This window comes from Gouania willdenowi, chromosome 12 (assembly GCF_900634775.1).
Source record: "Gouania willdenowi chromosome 12, fGouWil2.1, whole genome shotgun sequence".
NCBI lineage: Eukaryota > Metazoa > Chordata > Actinopteri > Blenniiformes > Gobiesocidae > Gouania > Gouania willdenowi.
The window spans coordinates 31,791,765-31,813,284 of NC_041055.1; the positions used below are offsets into that span (position 1 = coordinate 31,791,765).

The 21,520-nt window shown below is 37.2% G+C and overlaps 1 protein-coding gene across 7 annotated transcripts; it reads left to right on the top strand.

Moving 5' to 3' along the window:
• The first annotated feature begins 46 nt into the window (after positions 1–46).
• On the top strand, positions 47–19,793 carry LOC114473032 (gastrula zinc finger protein XlCGF26.1-like). Of its 7 annotated transcripts, none has more exons than XM_028462412.1 (4): positions 47–563; positions 732–1,587; positions 11,252–11,833; positions 18,037–19,786. In XM_028462412.1, the coding sequence occupies exons 1-4, from the start codon at positions 77–79 to the stop codon at positions 18,896–18,898; spliced, it is 2,787 nt and encodes a 928-aa protein (XP_028318213.1). In that variant the 5' UTR covers positions 47–76; the 3' UTR covers positions 18,899–19,786. The 7 variants fall into 7 exon arrangements, with proteins under 7 accessions (XP_028318213.1, XP_028318214.1, XP_028318216.1 ...); XM_028462413.1 differs by having other exon boundaries at positions 47–1,587; positions 18,037–18,346; positions 18,683–19,784; XM_028462415.1 differs by having other exon boundaries at positions 47–754; positions 11,595–11,833; positions 18,037–19,793.
• The last annotated feature ends 1,727 nt before the right edge of the window (positions 19,794–21,520 follow it).

Sequence of the window (21,520 nt, forward strand, 5' to 3'; positions counted from 1 at the left end):
CTCCCAGCGACACTGGAGACAACTAACAGAAATGAACATGAAGGAGGAACCTTCAACCTGCAGTTTAAATGAATTAATGACAAGACAAAGTGTGGGAATTAACAGCAAAGGACCAGAAGCAGCCCAGAACCCAGATCCAAGCAGTTTAGTACTACAAGGTCCTGATGGAACAGAAACAGACTCGTCTCAGACTGAAGGTAGTAGCGATGATGATGATGATGATGATGATGATGAAGACTGTTGGCAGAAACCTTTGTCAGAGACTGAAACTGAAGCTGACTGTGACTCCACCAGGAAAAATAGAAAGATGTCTGACTCAAGTAAAAATGCGAAAATGGGATGTAAAGCTTCTAAAACACAGATTAATTCATTTCAACAGATTTGTTCAAAGAAGAAGGTTCAGGTAAAAATGAGATCTGAATGTGTGGGTGGTGAGAAAGCATCACTCAGTGCAGCTTCAGAACTGAGAATCCACACAGGAGAGAAACCATTTAAATGTAATGTTTGTAATAAATGTTTTATTCGAAAGTATCATCTGCAGTCACACATGAGAATCCACACAGGAGAGAAACCATTTAAATGTGATATTTGTAGTAAATGTTTTAGTCACAAGTCTGACCTTAAGTCACATATGAGAATCCACACAGGTGAAAAACCATTTAAATGTGATGTTTGTAGTAAATGTTTTATTCAAAAGCATCATCTGCAGTCACACATAAGAATCCACACAGGAGAGAAACCATTTAAATGTGATATTTGTAGTGAAAGTTTTACCCGTAAAAATGCCTTGCAGATACATATGAGAATCCACACAGGAGAGAAACCATTTAAATGTGACGTTTGTAGTAAATGTTTCATTCGAAAACATCACCTGCAGGCACACATGAGAATCCACACAGGAGAGAAATCATTTAAATGTGATATCTGTAGTGAAAGTTTTACCCGTAAAAATGCTTTGCAGATACATATGAGAATCCACACAGGAGAGAAACCATTTAAATGTGACGTTTGTAGTAAATGTTTCATTCGAAAACATCACCTGCAGGCACACATGAGAATCCACACAGGAGAGAAACCATTTAAATGTGATATTTGTAGTGAAAGTTTTACCCGTAAAAATGCCTTGCAGATGCACATGAGAATCCACACAGGAGAGAAACCATTTAAATGTGATTTTTGTGGTGAAAGTTTTACCTTTAAGAATGCTTTGCAGATACACATGAGAATCCACACAGGAGAGAAACCATTTAAATGTGATGTTTGTAGTAAATGTTTTACCGAGACGGGCAACCTTAAGAAACACATGAGAATCCACACAGGAGAGAAACCATTTAAATGTGATGTTTGTTGTAAATGTTTTAATGTGAAGGTCAACCTTAAGTCACACATGAGTATTCACACAGGAGAGAAACCATTTAAATGTGATGTTTGTTGTAAATGTTTTATTCTAAAGTATCACTTGCAGTCACACATGAGAATCCACACAGGAGATAAACCATTTAAATGTGATGTTTGTTGCAAATGTTTTACCCATAAGGTCACCCTTAAGAAACACATGAGAATCCACACAGGAGAGAAACCATTTAAATGTGATGTTTGACATGGAAATGTTATGAAAACAAGTCTTAACTGAAGATCTACAAGAGAGTCCACGCATAAAAGACTTTCAAATGTTATGTGTGTAGTAAATATTTTTTTATTAGTTATTCATTGTTTTGATTTAGCTACATACGTTTAGGTATAGATGAAGTTTGAAGTGTAGAGTTTTGTAAGTTAGTTCTTTCAGTAAGTTATAACATATTTTGTTTTTGAGTTGGTGGTGGTGACATATTACAGCAGAGGGCGCTTTAGAAGTGGCTCTGCCTCAAGAGTTTAAAAATATGGAAGCCCAAACGAGTCATAAATAAATGAATAAAAACAACATTTTGAAATAAATACCATTTTGATGAATAACAAACAAATATATAATATGGCAATTAAATTGTTAAATGAGGTAATATTATTCTTAAATATGTTTTATAATTCTTAAATATGTAATTATTTTATTAAAATTATATATTTCATAATTATTTTAACAACGTACTTTTTAAAATATTGACTTTTTGTTTTTTTTCCCAAGATTTTAGAAAATAAAACGATTTTTACAAAGTCAATTTTTATTTCATAATGTCCTTTATCACAATAGTCCTTTTATTTCATAATGTGTTTTTTTTTGCAGAATGACTTCGGTCTGTCAATCAAAGCTAGTGGCTTGATCCTTTAAGATCGATTTGTTTTCCTGGACACCGATCATGGCCGTTCTTTGACCGACACAGTGGTAGAAACGGGAAGGAATATAAATAAAAGTATTTCATAATAAAAATAAGTAAATAAAGCAAGAAAAGTGCTGTGAAATGTGTCTAGCTTTAATGTATAACTTTTGAACAGATGTGTTTGTGTTAAGTCCTTAGTCCAGTCCACACGGCGATGTAACACCGGAGGAGGAGCTGCATTCAGCTCTGGAGAGTAAGGATCTCCCCTGTCTACCACAACAACGGTTAGGAAATGAAAATAGGAAAGGTTTTAATAAGATGATTACAACATCCACTCGGTCCGTGAATTGATATTTATCTGCTTTTGCCTTGCAGGTATTTTTTCGGAGTCAAATGTTTGTCATAGCAACCACGGAGGAATGTGCGTCGTAACAAAAAAAAAAAAAATTACAGATCGTTTACATAAACTGAATAGATACTATTAAATTTGAGGGTACATTTATCAGTAGAAATGTCATCAAAACATTTCTAAAGCCACAACCTATCTTGAAATAAGGCAATTTACCATTAAAATATACGAGATTTCTGCCATGTTTTTTATTGACTGGGATGAACACCAAAGGGGTTCCCCGTGCTTCGAACACTGACGCTAAGGGGTCCTGACCGATGGCGCTGAGGATTCTCAGTATTAGTGATAAGGCTCCGAGCTTGAATCCTTACTGCAAGTGCTGCTGCTCATTTTTGTGTAAAGGATCAGCCAATCACTTCACTGGTTCCGCCTTATGTGCTTTGATTGACAGACCGAAGTCATTCTGCTGAAAAATGACATTATGAAATAAAAATGGACTTTGTAATTTTTTTAAATTATTATTTAATAAAATCTTGGAAAATAAATAAAAAGTAATTATATTAAGAAGTATGACATTGTTAAATCAATCATTATTAAATAATTAATTATAATAAAATAATTATTAGATATTAAAGAAGAATAAAACGTATTTCATATTGATGTTACCTAGTTTAACAATTTAATGGCCATAATAAATAATTGTTATTTATCAAAATGGTATTTATTTCAAAATGTTGTTTTTATTTATTTAATTCTGACTATTTTGGGCTTCCATATCCCCCGACTCCTGTGTCATGGTCTGAGTTCACGTCGTACTGGGATTGTATTTGCGCATGCGCGCACTACCAAAAAATGATGATTATTATTTTTGTTTTTTTCAAAGTGAATGACACGTGTTTTATTTGTTTATTGGATTATGTTAGGGTTCGGGATATAATCTCAGCACGGAGGAACACTGACACCGGTACAGTAGGTGGCGGTACGGACCTCTTTAATAAAGAAAAAGAACCGCTGAATTAGAGCAACTGAAGAAGAAAAGACTGAGGGACAACATCAAGTGTCTCTGTCAGTCTAATAGTGAATGTTATTAGAATGTTAGATGTTATAGAAGACGGAGTTACAGACACAGAGAGAGGCTGGAGCAGAATGCTAACCGAGCTAGCAGAGGAGCTAGCACCGCCGAGACGCTACAGGATAGAAAAGTAAAGAGGTAAAAAAAGTGGAGGAAATGGAGCAGTTCAAAGCACCGTCACCACTGTCTCTCACCGCTAACCCTGCTGACAACTGGTGCAGCTGGGAACAAAGCTTTCGGCGGTATATAGCGGCCTCAGGGGAGAAAGATGAACAAGGAAAGATTGACATTTTACTCCACACCATCGGCGAGGATGCACTGGAAGTGTTCAACACACTGACGGTTAGAGGTGAGGGAGATGTGCTGACAATGGAGGATGTTCTTCAAGCCTTTAAAGATCACTGCAGTCCACAGAGAAATGTTGTCTTTGAACGAAATCAATATTGGTCCCATCAGAGGACAGCAGGGACATCAGTAAACACATTCATAACAGAGCTGCGACACAGAAGCAAAGACTGTGAGTTTGGAATAAGTGAGAATGACATGCTCAGAGATAAGCTTGTGTTAAGCATCACAGACTGTCACCTAAAAAAGAGACTGATACAGGAAAGACGTCTAACGTTACACAGAGCAATAGAAATATGCAGAGAAACAGAGCAAGAAAAGACTCCGTTACGAACCATCAAGACTGAACATGGAGTGCAAGAAGTTCCAGTGGATGGTGAAATGAAAATGTTCCTTCCTGACAACAGTCTCCACCATAACACCAGTAGACTATTAGGTAAGTGTTTTCACTGGAAAGTTAGAGAGCACAACAGAATGAAGGGAAACTGGTTCAAATCCCTCAGAGTGTCACAGAAATGAATGTTGTTCTTTGGACAAACTACTGACAGTTGTTTTATAATGACATGACGTCATAGTGGTTATTTATACTATAATTCAAGGGAGCTCTGTGTAGATGTGTGTGTGTGTGTGTGTGTGGAGCAAATATCGCCACGACGCGGTGCCAGTTCGACCTGAAACTCGGTTGACGGGTTCAAAATACCCCGAGTGTGTATCTGTTATTTTGGAGTAATTTGGGCATTTCAAAATGTTTATTTTAATTTTATTTCACTTCTGGGCGGCCCCGCAATGAAACATATTCAACTTAAGGGTGTGAGGGGGCGCTCGCGCACCATTTGTTGAGGGACGACTTCCGGTATCCATTTTGAAGGCGAAACAGATGAACTTTGAAAAACTGCGACACACCTAAAAAAAAAATAAAAAAAATCTATCCACGTTAGTTAATGTTATTTTAGAGTAATTTGGTGTAGCAAAACGGTCAAATTAACGTTTATTTTATAATTACGGCTCCCTCGGTAAGAGCGCAGTGTTGAGCGCGATACTTCCGGTTCCGGGTTCATGACTTCACCGTGTCGCAGTTTGGGTTATAAAATAAAGGTCAATATTAAAAACGTTTTTGTACTGCTAAAAGTAATTTAAGGTAACATTGCATGGTTATTTAATATTATTCCCGTGATTCCAAACTTCCTTTAAATCTCGGGTCACGAACTCACTTCCTCCTTCCATGACTGTGGTCGGAGGCTGTGCTGACAAGCATTCAGAGGAATGTAACGTTTTTGTGAGCGGAAGGGTCCACAACACAGCTCCACTATGATTATTATTTCTGGACGTACTATTCTGGTAAGTAAACATGCATGTTTATCCATGAACACAGCATTATAAACGCTCATATTTTCACCACATAAGCAAAACAAAAGCACGTTACGCTTTTACTCCGCAGCAGAGCATCACACGCTGGAGAAGTCAAGTCATTTATAGCAGAAAAACCCGCAAAGTCCGTGTTAACATGCACGTAGTTCTAATGTCGGCAGTTAAGAAAGCTAATCTAATCTAAAGGTAATAAACCTAGACGCTGCATCCAAAGAAGGAGAGATGAATGATGTGACTACATATTAGTCTTTCTTATTATTGTTTTATCTTATAGTTACTGGTATTATCATGTACCGTATTTTTCGGACTATAAGGCGCACCGGATTATAAGGCGCACTGTCAATGAATGAGTCTGACTGTGTCTATTTTCATACATAAGGCGCACTGGACTATAAGGCGCACTGGTTTGTTATTATTATTATTATTATTAAGACGCATTAAGCGAAATAAAATAGTCAGATAAGTCAAACTTTATTCAACTCATTAACAATAACTCTCAACATTGTTCAGGTTTAACACATAAAATACAGAACAATACACTCACTTTTTCAATTCAGTGTGTTTGTAGTTAATTTCATATATAAGGCGCACCTGATTATAAGGCGCACTGTTGATTATTGAAAAAATTAAAGGATTTTAAGTGCGCCCTATAGTCCGAAAAATACGGTGATAGCATCATTGCTATTACCTTATTTAATATTTATTATTGTATTATAGTTACTGGATTCTCATTATACTTTATTGCTATTACTATTATAACTATTACTACTTCTATTAATATTATATCCCTATCTAATTGTACTACTACTTTGTTATTGTTATTGCTATTCTTATATTCTTATTTATTACTTTTTATAATCATTGTTAGTACTACTTTCACTATTAATATTATATCTCTATCTAATTGTACTACTACTGTACTGTTATTGTTATTCTTAAATTTTTTTTTTTTATTATTCTTTTAGCTTATAGTTACTGGTATTCTCATTGTATTATTATTATTATTATCATTGCTATTACCTTATTATTTTATGGTTATTATTGTTTTTATTATTGTATTACAGTTACTGGATTTTCTTTGTTATTGCCATTATTGTTATTATTATTATATAATTGTACTACTACCGTATTAATGTTATTGGCATTATTATAATGACCATTATATTTTTAAACTCCTTTTTAATTATTAATATTTTATATTAGTTACTGGTATTCACTTTGTATTATTAGCATTGCTATATTATCATCATTTTTATTCTCATTGTATTATTAACATTTCTATATTATCATCATATTTATTCTCATTGTCTTATTGGCATTGCTATATTATCATATTACCATATCATTTTGTTTTTTATCGTATTATTATTAGATTGTTATTATATTACTTTATTATTATTAGTATAACCATTACTATTATTACTATTACTATTTTCGCTATTACTATTATATTTGTATCATCATCTTTATTATTATCAGGGCTCTACACAAACTTATCCAGTGGTGGCACTGGACTTTCTCTGTTGGTCGAGGGGGTGTACAGTATAGCCATGCATGCTGATGAATAGTTGATTTAACTGGCGTACTGTAGTTTTGTATGAAGTAAAGATTGACAGTGACTCAAGATATATTTGCAAAATGTTTTAGCGTCAATGTTAAGTTTTTCTGTAACAAACAGTGGCTGAAGTAATAATAATAATAATAATAATAATGGGTCCACAACACAGCTTCACTATGATTGTTTGTTCTGCGCAAGGGTGAGTCTTTCTTATATTATTCTATGTGCTAAGAAAGATGCTAGCAGATACATTGTAAACACACACACACACACACACACGGCTGATGCACATCCGTGCACTACACCGGGATGAAAATACTGAACTCACACAGAGCCGTTTAGAGAGTTGAGACTTTGGTGTTGCAAAACGTTTATTTTTCATGGTACTTCTGTGTCTCTCTTAACAACCTGCGACGGATTATGTGCAAGACGCATGCGAGAGATAATGCACGGAGGAGATGGATGGAGAGACACACACACACACAGTATTTATAATAAAATAAACTAAATGAGTAAAATAAAACAAAAAAAAAACAATATTTATACAAAAAATACACCAAATGACTCCAGAGTCACACTACAATGTCAACAAAAAACCAATAATTATAGAAAAAAATGCACAAAAACACAACTGAAAGATAAAAAAAACACAATGATGACATTAAACCAGGAAAATTGCACCCACATTTTGCACCTGCAAATATACCCCTTATGCTCCCACATGAATGCATACTTCCGACGGGCACTGTACTAGTTATTGTAATGTTAAAAAATGAAATGTTTCAGTTCCACAATAATTTAACATAGAGTAATCAATTTTTCAGTGTGTATATATTTAATATTACTATTTATCAACCAAAACATTTTAAGTAAAATACATTAATTTATTTAAGAAATTAATAATACATGATCTTAAATATAAAATAAGTCATAAAATACATTAAACACAGGCTGAACAACAGTTAGTGGGCTACCAAAGATGCTGTGGACCTATGCTGTCCAAACAGCTGCAGTAGTGAGGAATAGATGCTTTAGCAACCATACTAAGCTGATTCCCTACTACATGCTAACTGGCAGAAAGCCCAATGTTTCCAGAATGCAAAAATTTGGATAATTATGTTATTCATATAAACAGCAGAAGGGAAAGTTGGACTCAAGATGTGAGAGGGGGGTCTTTGTTGGATACGATAAGAATAGCCCCGCCTATTTAGTGTACTATCCCAGCAAAAGAAAAGTGCAAAAACATAGACTAGTGGAGTTTATATCCAAGTCAAGTGCAGAAGTGCTAGATGCAGGTGAGGATGAGTTTGTGGTTAACAGACAGACTGTAAAAACCCCACCTGTTAATGCACAAGTATCTGAAGAACAAGGAATCATGGTGCAGAGTGATAATCAGATACAAATGATAAATAAAGAGCCAGAAAAATCACCAAAAGAGGACGAGGACAAATCTGATCGGAGACGCAATCCGACTAGAGAGAGGAGGAGACCTGGTTATTTAGATGATTATGTATGTAGTTTTGAGGATGAAACCAATATTGATTATTGTTACAGACTTTTATGTAACATACCTCAAACATACAAAGAGGCTATAACCTCACCAGATGTAAAATAGTGGGTTAGTGCTATGAATGAAGAGATCCAATCTTTAAAGGACAATGAGACCTTTACCCTGACCACAGTACCACTGGGTAAAGATGTAGTGGGGGGTAAATGGGTCTATGCACTTAAAAAGAACCCAGATGAATCAGATAATCAGAAAATCAGATAAGGCTCGATACGTGGCTAAGGGATAGTAGTCAGAAGAAAGGTGTGAACTATGTTGAGACTTTCTCCCCTACTGCGAACATGACCAGTATCAGACTGCTGGCATAAAAGGCAGCTCAGGAGAATCTCATAGTACATCAGATGGATGTGAAAACCGCCTATTTACATGCACCAATAGAGTGTGAGATTTACATTGAACAACCTCAAGGCTATAAAGTGAAATCTAAGGACAGACTGGTGTGTAAACTGCAAAAATCACTATACGGATTAAAACAGTCGGGTCGTAACTGGAACCATATATTGCATGAGTTTTTGTGCGAGAACAATTTTGTACAGAACCCAGCTGACCACTCTGTTTATCGCAGAATGAAAGACAATGAAATCATTCAAATCATAATATGGGTTAATGATTTGATTATTGCCACCAGTAATGAGAATGTACTATTTGGTTCAAAGGGAATCAGAAAGAGTGAAGAAGTGGGGGTGTTGAGATGTGTTCCCATTTTCTGTTTTTTTTCCCAAGGAAGTGACGTATGTCAATCAGTGTGATTAATAAATGGCCTGCACCTGTGTGGTGATCACAGGAGAGAAAAATTACGTGTCGTGCTGTGTTTCTTGGTAACCATTCGCTGCGACAGAGAACATGCTGTTACGGCTGAATTTGCGGTTGACCTCATTTGGAGACATGATTTATTGCTCTGGTTGAAGGATGGAGTCCAGTCGGAGCATTGATGATTTTATAAAAAAGATTTATTAAAACTAAGTTTAAAAAAAAGACAAAGATGGAACAAAGTGAAACAAAAACCAGTGACCGTCCGGCCGGAGGTCCGATGATCGAGAGAGAGACAATTCTGACACATCACGTATATATCCCTGCTCAGTCCCCCCTCCCTCCTCCCCCCCGGGAGATAAGCATAGAGAGAGAAGGAGGAGGGAAGGACAGCGGGTGAAAAGAGAGACAGTTTCTCCTTTGGGTCTAAACAACCAGTTCCGTTATCTGCTGGTTGTCATGGAGACGGAGGTGTGTGCGTGTGTGGTGTTTGTGTGTGTGAATTGATGTGTATGTGGTGTGTATGTGTGCTATGTGAGTGTGTGTACAGAGAATGCCTACGCATCTGGCCCTGAGGTTGTTTTGGGGAACTATGTGAGTGTGTGTAAGCATATCATGTGCTTTGGACAAGGCGGTCTGACCCAGAGCAAAGTTGAAGAAATGAGAATCACACAATGGAAAGTTACCCAAGGCTTAAGGATTAAAAGCATAACTAATAATTTCGCCTTAACAATGCTAACAGTATATATTTAATATTTCTGTTTAGCGACCAAAACATTTTAAGTAAAATACATTATTTATTTAAGAAATAAATAATACATGATCTTAAATATAAAATAAGTCATAAAGTACATTAAACACAGGCTGAACAACAGGTAGGTTTTTTCTGTTAAAGTCAAATGAGTAGAAACATTGTTTGAGTTTTCTTGTAATATTGTGTTTTGTGTCTACCTTCAGGTTACCAATCTGTTCCAAATATGGATCAAAGTGAAAAACTTGTGCTGGCTGCTTTCATGCCCAAAGTTCATCTGCACAGATTACAGCTCCAGCAGCCGTCAATCACTGATTGTGTTTTCAGTGAGAGGAAGAATGTGGAGCAGCTGCTCCCAGAGCGTCTCCACATAAAGGAGGCACCAGAGATGTTCAGTGAAGGTCAGGAGGAAAAGCAGCTTTGTGTGCAGCAGGAGACAAACAGTGCTGCTTGTCCTGTTAAATGTGAAGATGAAGAGGAGAAGCCTCAGGCCTCCCAGCTACACTGGAGACAACTAACAGAAATTAACATGAAGGAGGAACCTTCAACCGACAGTTTAAATGAATTAATGACAAGACAAAGTGTGGGAATTAACAGCAAAGGACCAGAAGCAGCTCAGAACCCAGATCCAAGCAGTTTAGTACTACAAGGTCCTGATGGAACGGAAACGGACTCGTCTCAGACTGAAGGTAGTAGCGATGATGATGATGATGATGATGATGATGAAGACTGTTGGCAGAAACCTTTGTCAGAGACTGAAACTGAAGCTGACTGTGACTCCACCAGGAAAAATAGAAAGATGTCTGACTCAAGTAAAAATGCTGAAATGGGATGTAAAGCTTCCAAAACACAGATTAATTCATTTCAACAGATTTGTTCAAAGAATAAGGTTCAGGTAAAAATGAGATCTGAATGTGTGGGTGGTGAGAAAGCATCACTCAGTGCAGCTTCAGAACTGAGAATCCACACAGGAGATAAACCATTTAAATGTGATGTCTGTAGTAAATGTTTTATTCGAAAGGATCATCTTCAGTCACACATGAGAATCCACACAGGAGATAAACCATTTCAATGTGACATTTGTGGAAAATGTTTTAGTGATAAATCTGGCCTTAATTTACATGAGAGAATCCACACAGGAGAGAAACCATTTCAATGTGATGTTTGTAATAAATGTTTTAGTCAAAAATGTAACCTTAAAAAACACACGAGAATCCACACAGGAGATAAACCATTTAAATGTGACATTTGTGGTAAATGTTTTAGTGATAAGTTTGTCCTTAATTTACACACGAGAATCCACACAGGAGATAAACCATTTAAATGTGATGTTTGTAATAAACGTTTTAGTCAAACGTCTGATCTTAAAAAACACATGAGTATCCACACAGGAGATAAACCATTTAAATGTGATGTTTGTAATAAACGTTTTAGTCAAACGTCTGCTCTTCTAAAACACGTGAGAATCCACACAGGAGAGAGACCATTTAAATGTGATGTTTGTAGTAAATGTTTTAGTGATAAGTCTGGCCTTAAATCACATGTGAGAATCCACACAGGAGAAAAACCATTTAAATGTAACATTTGTAGTAAATGTTTTAGTGATAAGTCTGGCCTTAAATCACATGTGAGAATCCACACAGGAGAAAAACCATTCAAATGCGATGTTTGTAATAAATGTTTTAATGAAAAGGCCACCCTTAAAAAACACATGAGAATCCACACAGGAGAGAAACCATTTAAATGTGATATTTGTAATAAATGTTTTATTCAAAAGGCTCACCTGAAGAGACACATGAGACTCCACACAGGACAGAAACCATTTGCATGTGATGTTTGTTTTAAATGTTTTACAGAGAGGGGCAACCTTAAGAAACACATGAGAATCCACGCAAGAGAGAAACTATTTAAATGTGATTTTTGACATGGAAATGTTATGAAAAAAAGTCTGAACTGAAGGTCCACAAGAGAGTCCATACACAAAAAACTTTCAAATGTTTTGTGTGTAGTAAATAGTTTATTAGTTATTCATTGTATGACTATAAACATTTTGTGTTACTTGCTTTACTTTTAAATATTAAAACCTCATCTGTGTTGTATTAAAAAAGTTTGCTCATCATTAAACAATTTGTTTTTACAGATTGCACAAAAGCAGATATTTCTTAAATCTGCATTTCATTTTTCATAGTGAATATTAGTTAGAGAGCAAATTATTAACTCGTAGACATCTTGGGATCTATTTGAAAGCAGCGAGCAAACTCAACATGGGTCCAGTGGTTTACTGCTCACACTTTATGACTCATAATTATTATACAAGTGTTTCTAACCAATCTGTGGGAAAATGTGTCTTCCTTTGTTAGAAGGAAAAAGATCTAACCCAGAGATGAACAGCTTTTATCACAGCGCAGCTGTGAGTTTTGAGTTTTGAGTTTAGCCTTAAAGGTGGAGAGAGTAGCAGCCTTTCGTACTGAGACTGGAAGCTGGTTCCAAAGGCGAGGGGCCTGGTAGCTGAAAGCTCTTCCTCCTGTTCTGCTTTAATCCCAAAAACACTTTCCAGTCTCTGCAGCAGTAGATGATGATCCACTGTATCGAGCTGCACTGAGATCCAAGAGCACCAGAACCGAGATCAACCCTCTGTCTGAGGCTAAGAGGAGATCATTGGTCACTTTTACTAAGGCAGTCTCTGTGCTGTGATAGGCTCTAAAGCCAGACTGAAAGTTCTCGTATAAATTGTTCCTAGGTAGGTGATCACATAGTTGACTTGCAATGACTTTTTCAAGAATTTTGGAAACAAAAGGGAGATTGGATATTGGCCTATGATTGGACAAGTCACTTGGATCGAGGGTAGGTTTTTTAAGGAGAGGTTTGATAACAGCGATTTTAAAGGCCTGTGGTACATAACCTGTTACTAGAGATGTGTTAATCCAGTTCATCATAGTTGTGCTAATTAGTGGAAGAACATTTTTAAATAGTGGAGTTGGAATTGGATTTAAAAGACAGGTTGTTGGTTTAGAAGCACTAACTATTGAGGTCAGTTCAGATAGACCAAGTGGAGTGAAACTATGTAAATAAAAGCTACATGTTGGGGAAATTTCAGGAGCTGCTTTATTTAAGAAATAATTGAGCATTCCTGCAGGGGGCATTAGCTTTGTTTGTAATTGTTAGAATTTTCTCAGTAAAGAAGTTGATGAAGTCATCACTGCTCAGGTTAACAGGAATAGAGGGTTCGACAGAGCTGTGGCTTTTGGTGAGCCTGGCTAGAATGTTGAATAAAAACTGTTGATTATTTTTGCTTTCCACTATTAGAGTTGAGTAATAGGAAGTTCTGGCTTTGGTAAGAGCTTTTTTTTTTTACAAGTTAAACTCTTTCTACAGGCTATATGAACTTCTACCACGTTTAAAGAGAGCCACTTCCTTTCCAATTTCCACGATGCGTTTTTTAAAAGATGCAATTTAGAATTATACCAGGAACCGACCTTTTTATAACATATCATTTTCTTTTGAAGTGGAGCAATAGCATCCAGGGCTGTGTGCAGTGGCAACATTGCACTGTTGACAAGATATTCTATTTTCTCTGTCATTAGACATTGATAGCTACTCTCTGTTGCGATATCATATGGATCAGAGGTAAGCAATGATGGAACTAAATCTTTAAATATAGCTGCAGCTTTTTCAGACAGTGATCTACTATAGTGTACTCTTTTCAGAATTTAAGTAGGCTGATATTTTGAATTCAAAGGATAACAGGAAGTGATCTGAAAGAATAGGATTTTGAAGATATATTTTCAGGTGGTCATTATCTAAACAATATGTTAGAACAAGGTCCAGGGTATGATTAAGATAATGAGTTGGTTTGTTTACATTTTGTGTAAAGCCAATTGAATCTAATAGTAAGGTAAATTATTTATTTATGCTGTTGTTTTCATTATCAACATGAATGTTAAAGTCACCTACAATGATAGCTTTATCAGTGCTCAGTACTAGATCAGTGAGAAAGTCAGAGAATTCAGAGAGAAACTCCGAATATGGACAAGGAAGACGGTAAACTATAACCAGTAAAGTGGGTTTGCTTTGCATGTTGTTCTGTACTGCTCAGCACAGTGTTTATGAGGTATAATTGCTCTATGTTTTGAGTAAGGGGCTTATCTATAGAAGTTTTTGTTGTAACTGCCGGTTTATTCTCAGCTAGTCATGCGCTTGTGGAGTTTGAATCACAGACAGGAGATTTAATTTTAGCATTTGTGTTCCATGTAAATTAGGGTGGACACTGCCTTTTTTGGATAGATCAGCGTGTTTCCAAAAGAAGTCAAAGTTATCAATAAATGTGAAATTATGGAGTTTGCAGCAGGATTGTAAAAAGTTGTGCTGCTGTAGTAGGAGACTAAATCATTGTCTATCCCTATTTAATGTAGGAAGAGGGCCAGAAATGAATATTGATTTCCCACTTGCCTTGAGAACATTAAAGAGAAGATTAAACTCGTTCACGGTTTGTATTGATTCACGTCAGGTGGTATTGTTCGTCCCTACATGTAACACTATTTTAGTGACAGTTTCTGGCAGCGTGGGTAACATTTGATTAAGTTTGTTTAAGATAGTTTGAACTGTAGCACCTGGAATACAGTGTGTGATGGCATTAAAGAATCTAATATTCTTTGTTATTGAATCACCAATAATGAGTGTAGTTTGTGGGAAGAGAGCGTTAGGAGTGAATGTGCGCCTGTTATACTTGCCAGGAACGTCCGGTGAGTGGATCACAGCTGGCTTTGGTGGAGTTTCCAACTTCGGAGTTGAATGGCGTTGGGGCATCTGTATGGGAACGCCTGGGGGTGCTCGGGTTGCAGAAAGCTGCGGGAAAGTCTCTGTTATCGGCTCCGGTTGGCGTTGAAGCAGCTCTGCTTCTAACGGCGCTAAGGTCACTGATGTCTGTGGGTGATCGTCCGTCATCAGATGGCATTGAAGTGGTGCTGCAGTAGCATGCCGCTGGACTGCAGCTTTTAGGAGGGTTCGAGGGACTACAGAGGAGGTTTTTGGCCGGTGGGGATTTAATCCAGGTGGTGGTCGAGGCGTTTTTTGTCGGTTGTTTCGGTCAGCTTAATTGGACTGAGTTTGTCCCCGTTTTTATATGAGAGAGCTTCAAAACGATTGTGGAGAATAAGCGGAGGAGGAGGGACGCCACTTTTTGTGTCATTCTGTCGTTTATGTCTGTGGACAACAACCTCTGCCCACGATGGCAGGCGTGGTGTGGAACAGGTCAGTCCTGGACCCGGATTCTCCCAGGGAACTGTGTCATTGTCAAATGGATTATTAAAGAGGAAGAATGACAGTGCTACTGACTGCTGTACAACAGTGCCTGTATATTTGGTGAGTAATTCATCTTTTTTTTTTTAGCTCGTTAAAATGGCGATTAATCTCTTCCCATAGTTTGGGAATTTTTTTGATGGCGTTTAGTAGCAAAATGTCTTTCTCTGATGACAGCTGAGGAGCAGTGTCTCCACCGTCTGTAGATGCATTTGTAGATGCGGGCATCTGCGGTACTCACGAAACGAAAGCGGCTCCATCGTCCCCAACAGCTTACAATAACAGCAGCTAACTATCACAGCAACTAACTATCACATTGACCTCACACTTGGAATAAATTCAATAATCAAGTTGCCACAAATAAAATATTAAAAAGTTTAAAATACCAGTAAAACCGAAATGCTTTAATCCCAACATTTAATTGGTAATAATACAGGGACATTTAAAAAAAAACTTGTCGATGAGCAGCGAGCACATCACAAAGTTAATAAAAGTCTTCTATTTAATTTGTCACAATTTTACTTTTAAATGTTGTAACTCTTTAGGTGGTTTCTGGTAAGACCAGAGAATGAGTGAATGAAGGTGTGTGATTGGGTGTAGGCCTTGCTGTATGACACACACTCCGGAGCAGAAGGTGGCGGTATTGCTCCATTAAGCTGGATGTAAACCGCAATAAAACAAGACGAAGAAGAAGAAAGCGCTGAGGGACATAAACAAGTGTCTCTGTACAGGAGGAAGCAACGATGTGCTGGAGATCATGAATATGGGATGTGTGAAGAAGGTGCAAAACTTAAATGCGCTAACTGTGGTGGGGAGCATAGCTAAGCATTCAGTGGATGTGAAGAGAGTAAAAGAGCTGTAGAAATACAAAAAGGAAACAGACTGAGGGTTTAAACTAAGCTGAAGCAGTGATGGTGCCAAGGAACAGTGCAGAAAGCCCAAAGTTGGAGAGAATCTGTACAGTTAATGCTTGTGGAAGTTGTTCTCAGATAAAATAAAAAAAAGAAAAGGTCACGTTAATTGTGGATAAGAAAAGCTTTGTACTCTTCATGGTAGAGGTCATAAACTGTTCGGCTCAAGCTGCCAAAAAACTGAAAAGATTAAGATAATCATGAAATCGGCGGAGAAATTGTTGGGAATTTCGGATATGGGTTAAGAAGAAGGTGGACATTTGTTACAACAAAGAGTTATTAGTGACCAGTCTAAGTCAGAGGCTGGAGAACATTTCAATATTTGAGGGAAATAGAATCCAGTAGGTGGCGGTAATGCACTTTTAGTTTGCCAACTGCCATGAAACCCAAGAAGAAGAAGCTGGAGCAGAATGCTAACCGAGCTAGCAGAGGAGCTAGCACCGCCGAGACGCTACAGGATAGAAAAGTAAAGAGAGTAGAAAAAGTGGAGGAAATGGAGCAGTTCAAAGCACCGTCACCACTGTCTCTCACCGCTAACCCTGCTGACAACTGGTGCAGCTGGGAACAAAGCTTTCGGCGGTATATAGCGGCCTCAGGGGAGAAAGATGAACAAGGAAAGATTGACATTTTACTCCACACCATCGGCGAGGATGCACTGGAAGTGTTCAACACACTGACGGTTAGAGGTGAGGGAGATGAGCTGACAATGGAGGATGTTCTTCAAGCCTTTAAAGATCACTGCAGTCCACAGAGAAATGTTGTCTTTGAACGAAATCAATATTGGTCCCATCAGAGGACAGCAGGGACATCAGTAAACACATTCACTCCATTACGAACCATCAAGACTGAACATGGAGTGCAAGATGTTCCAGTGGATGGTGAAATGAAAATGATCCTTCCTGACAACAGTCTCCACCATAACACCAGTAGACTATTCTGTTCCCAATCTGTTCCAAATACAGATGAAACAGAAACATTTAAGATGGCTGCTTTCATGCCCAAAGTTCATCTGCACAGATTACAGCTCCAGCAGCCGTCAGTCACTGATTGTGTTTTCAGTGAGAGGAAGAATGTGGAGCAGCTGCTCCCAGAGCGTCTCCACATAAAGGAGGAACCAGAGATGTTCAGTGAAGGTCAGGAGGAAAAGCAGCTTTGTGTGCAGCAGGAGACAAACAGTGCTGCTTGTCCTGTTAAATGTAAAGATGAAGAGGAGAAGCCTCAGGCCTCCCAGCTACACTGGAGACAACTAACAGAAATGAACATGAAGGAGGAACCTTCAACCTACAGTTTAAATGAATTAATGACAAGACAAAGTGTGGGAATTAACAGCAAAGGACCAGAAGCAGCCCAGAACCCAGATCCAAGCAGTTTAGTACTACAAGGTCCTGATGGAACGGAAACAGACTCGTCTCAGACTGAAGGTAGTAGCGATGATGATGATGATGATGAAGATGATGATGATGATGATGATGATGAAGACTGTTGGCAGAAACCTTTGTCAGAGACTGAAACTGAAGCTGACTGTGACTCCACCAGGAAAAATAGAAAGATGTCTGACTCAAGTAAAAATGTTGAAATGGGATGTAAAGCTTCCAAAACACAGATTAATTCATTTCAACAGATTTGTTCAAAGAAGAAGGTTCAGGTAAAAATGAGATCTGAATTTGTGGGTGGTGAGAAAGCATCACTCAGTGCAGCTTCAGAACTGAGAATCCACACAGGAGATAAACCATTTAAATGTGTTGTTTGTAGGAAATGTTTTACCCGTAAGAATAACTTGCAGTCACACATGAAAATCCACACAGGAGAGAAACCATTTAAATGTGTTGTTTGTAGTAAATGTTTTATTCGAAAGCATCATCTGCAGTCACACATGAGAATCCATACAGGAGAGAAACCATTTAAATGTGATATTTGTTGTGAAAATTTTACCCGTAAAAATGCCTTGCAGTCACACGTAAGAATCCACACAGGAGAGAAACCATTTAAATGTGATATTTGTAGTGAAAGTTTTACACGTAAAAATGCCTTGCAGTCACACGTAAGAATCCACACAGGAGAGAAACCATTTAAATGTGATGTTTGTTGTAAATGTTTTAGTCATAAGTCTGACCTTAGCTTACACATGAAAATCCACACAAGGGAGAAACTATATAAATGTGATGTCTGTAGTAAATGTTTTAACGATAAGGTCATCCTTAAGCGACACAGGAGAATCCACACAGGAGAGAAACCATTTAAATGTGATGTTTGTCGTGAAACTTTTACCTATAAGAATGCCTTGCAGTCACACATGAGAATCCACACAGGAGAGAAACCATTTAAATGTGATGTTTGTTGTAAATGTTTTACCGAGACGGGCAACCTTAAGAAACACATGAGAATCCACACAGGAGAGAAACCATTTAAATGTGATGTTTGTTGTAAATTTTTTACCGAGACGGGCAACCTTAAGAAACACATGAGAATCCACACAGGAGAGAAACCATTTGAATGTGATGTTTGTAGTAAATGTTTTACTCGTAAGTCTGACCTTAATTCACACATGAGAATCCACACAGGAGAGAAACCATTTAAATGTCAGGTTTGTAGTCAACGTTTCATTCGAAAGCATCATCTGCATTCACACATTAGAATCCACACAGGAGAGAAACCATTTAAATGTGGTTTGACATGAAAATGTTATGAAAAAAAAGTCTGAACTGAAGACCCACAAAAGAATTCACACATAAGAAAAGACTTTCAAATGTGTGTAGTAAATATTGCACTATTAGTTGTACATTGTTTTTTAAGCTACATATGTTTATGTATAGTTGAAGTTTGAAGTGTTGGTAGAGTTTTGTAAATTAATTATTTCAGTAAGTCAACATAATAGATTTAGGCAGAAGTATTAGAGTTGGCAGTTTGTTTTTACAGTTGATTTATTTTGTGTAATTGTTTACCTTCTATAAGTATAACTGTAAACATTTTGTATAACTGGTTTAACCTTTGAATATTAAAACCTCATCCTTGTTACATTAAAAACAAGTTTGCTTATTTAATAATTATAATACACTTTTGCAGTTCTTTTGTTTTTTTTATTTACAGAGATATTTCTTAAATCTGCATTTAATATTTCATAGGGAATATTGGTTAGAAAACTAATTAACTAGCTGACATCTTGGGATCTATTTGAAACCAGCGAGCAAACTCAACATGGGTCCAGTGGTTTACTGCTCACACTTTATGACTCATAATTATTATTCAAGTGTTTCTCACCAATCTGTGGGAAAATGTGTCTTCATTTGTTAGAAGGAAAAAGTTCTAACCTAGAGATGAACAGCTTTTATCACAGCACAGCCACAAAACTGATGGTATTTTATCTGAGGGTCACATGATCAACATTCATGTCAGCATTAGAATAATGACCAATCTGAGCATTAACACAAGAAACAGCAAAGAGTGTGTTCTTTTGTTGTGTGTTTTTGGAATTTTTTAGTGTATTTTCATGTAATTTTGAAGAAGTTTTTTTGTTTGTTATATTGTGTTTATATTTGAATTGTATGTGTTTATGGAGCTCTTTTTGTGTTGCTTTCTTTTCGTTTATATTTTTCTTGTCATTTTTTCGGTGTTTTTTAGTTATTAAGTATGTTTTTATTGTCTGTTTTGGAACCTGTGTGTGTATTTTTTGTAATCTTGTGTGGGATTTTTGGGTCATTTTGTGAATTTTTGTTGCAGTTTTATGCATTTTTGGAGTCATTTTGTGCTTTTGCTTTGGATCTACACAGAATTAAAACAAGGGCTGCAAGTGACAAATTCAATAGTTAATATCTGTAGTATTGTACATTTTCATCCCCTTACAATAAGTAGAATCTACGAGTCAATAGCAAAGTCTAACTGTAAAAGAATGAACTCAGCTGTGAAATCTTTTATGTAGATAATTCATTGATATCAGAGAAGTAGTAAAGAACTTCCAAAGTCCTTAATCTCATTTTCTCTCACATCAACGCTCTTTTATTATGTCTCACTTGTCAAATCTCTCACTCTTATTTTTTTTCTCCTTGTAATGAAAAATCAGTGCAGGAAGCAGAGATATCGTGTTCCAATGTGTAGAGGCAGTGTTACTATGATTTTTAGGGTATTTTCGTCGTTCGATTTTCTTTGGATTGAATTAAATATTTAAGTTAACGCTATTTAAATAGTAAATTGGTTAAAATACCAGTAAAGACTAAATGCATCAATAACAAAAGTTCAGTGGTAATAAATACAGGGACATAGAAAATAAAATAAAGATGAGCAGCAAGCACGTCACATTGTTAATAAAAGGCTTCATTTTTAAAATCTATTTAATTTGTCACAATTTTACTTTTTAATGTTTTAACTCTTTAGGGGTTTTCTGGTAGGACCCGAGAATGAGGGTGTGTGTGATTGGGTGTAGGCCTTGCTGTCTGATACACACTCCGGAGCAGAAGGTGGCGGTAATGCTCCATTAAGCTGGATGTAAACCGCAATAAAACAAGACGAAGAAGAAGAACCGCTGAATTAAAGAGAATCCTCTGACTGTAGCTCGGTGTGGCGCTTAACGTTCAATAAGCTAATCGCATTCAGACTTACTCTAATCCATATCTATTTTGTATGCTTATAGAAACATCTAACATGAAATTATTTATATGGAACGATTTATTTATTTTGAGGTGGGTTATTTTTAACTGTATGAGAATCACAAAGTACAATAGCATGCCGCATTGAGCTCCGCCCCGAACTGCGGACTGAATTAGAGCAGAAGAAGAAGAAAAAGAGAAAGCGGAGGTTCAACAACAAATGTCTCTGTGAGTCTAACAGTGAATGTTATTAATATCCATCCTACAGACGGAGTCAGGCCACACTATAATAGCGCCTTAAAGCTCCAGTGGAAAGTAACAGAGCACAACACGGTGTCAGAAGACGGAGTTACAGACACAGAGAGAGGCTGGAGCAGAATGCTAACCGAGCTAGCAGAGGAGCTAGCACCGCCGAGACGCTACAGGATAGAAAAGTAAAGAGGTGAAAAAGTGGAGGAAATGGAGCAGTTCAAAGCACCGTCACCACTGTCTCTCACCGCTAACCCTGCTGACAACTGGTGCAGCTGGGAACAAAGCTTTCGGCGGTATATAGCGGCCTCAGGGGAGAAAGATGAACAAGGAAAGATTGACATTTTACTCCACACCATCGGCGAGGATGCACTGGAAGTGTTCAACACACTGACGGTTAGAGGTGAGGGAGATGAGCTGACAATGGAGGATGTTCTTCAAGCCTTTAAAGATCACTGCAGTCCACAGAG

Bases quoted from the DNA above. Each gene is read 5' to 3' on its own strand.
- LOC114473032 (XM_028462411.1), top strand. From the start codon at position 77: ATGACAAGACAAAGTGTGGGAATTAACAGCAAAGGACCAGAAGCAGCC. The intron at 1,588-11,251 runs ATGTGATGTTTG...TAAACCATTTAA, and splicing joins ACAGGAGAGAAACCATTTAA to ATGTGACATTTGTGGTAAAT. The intron at 11,834-18,036 runs ATTTGCATGTGA...AGGAGAGAAACC, and splicing joins CTCCACACAGGACAGAAACC to ATTTAAATGTGTTGTTTGTA.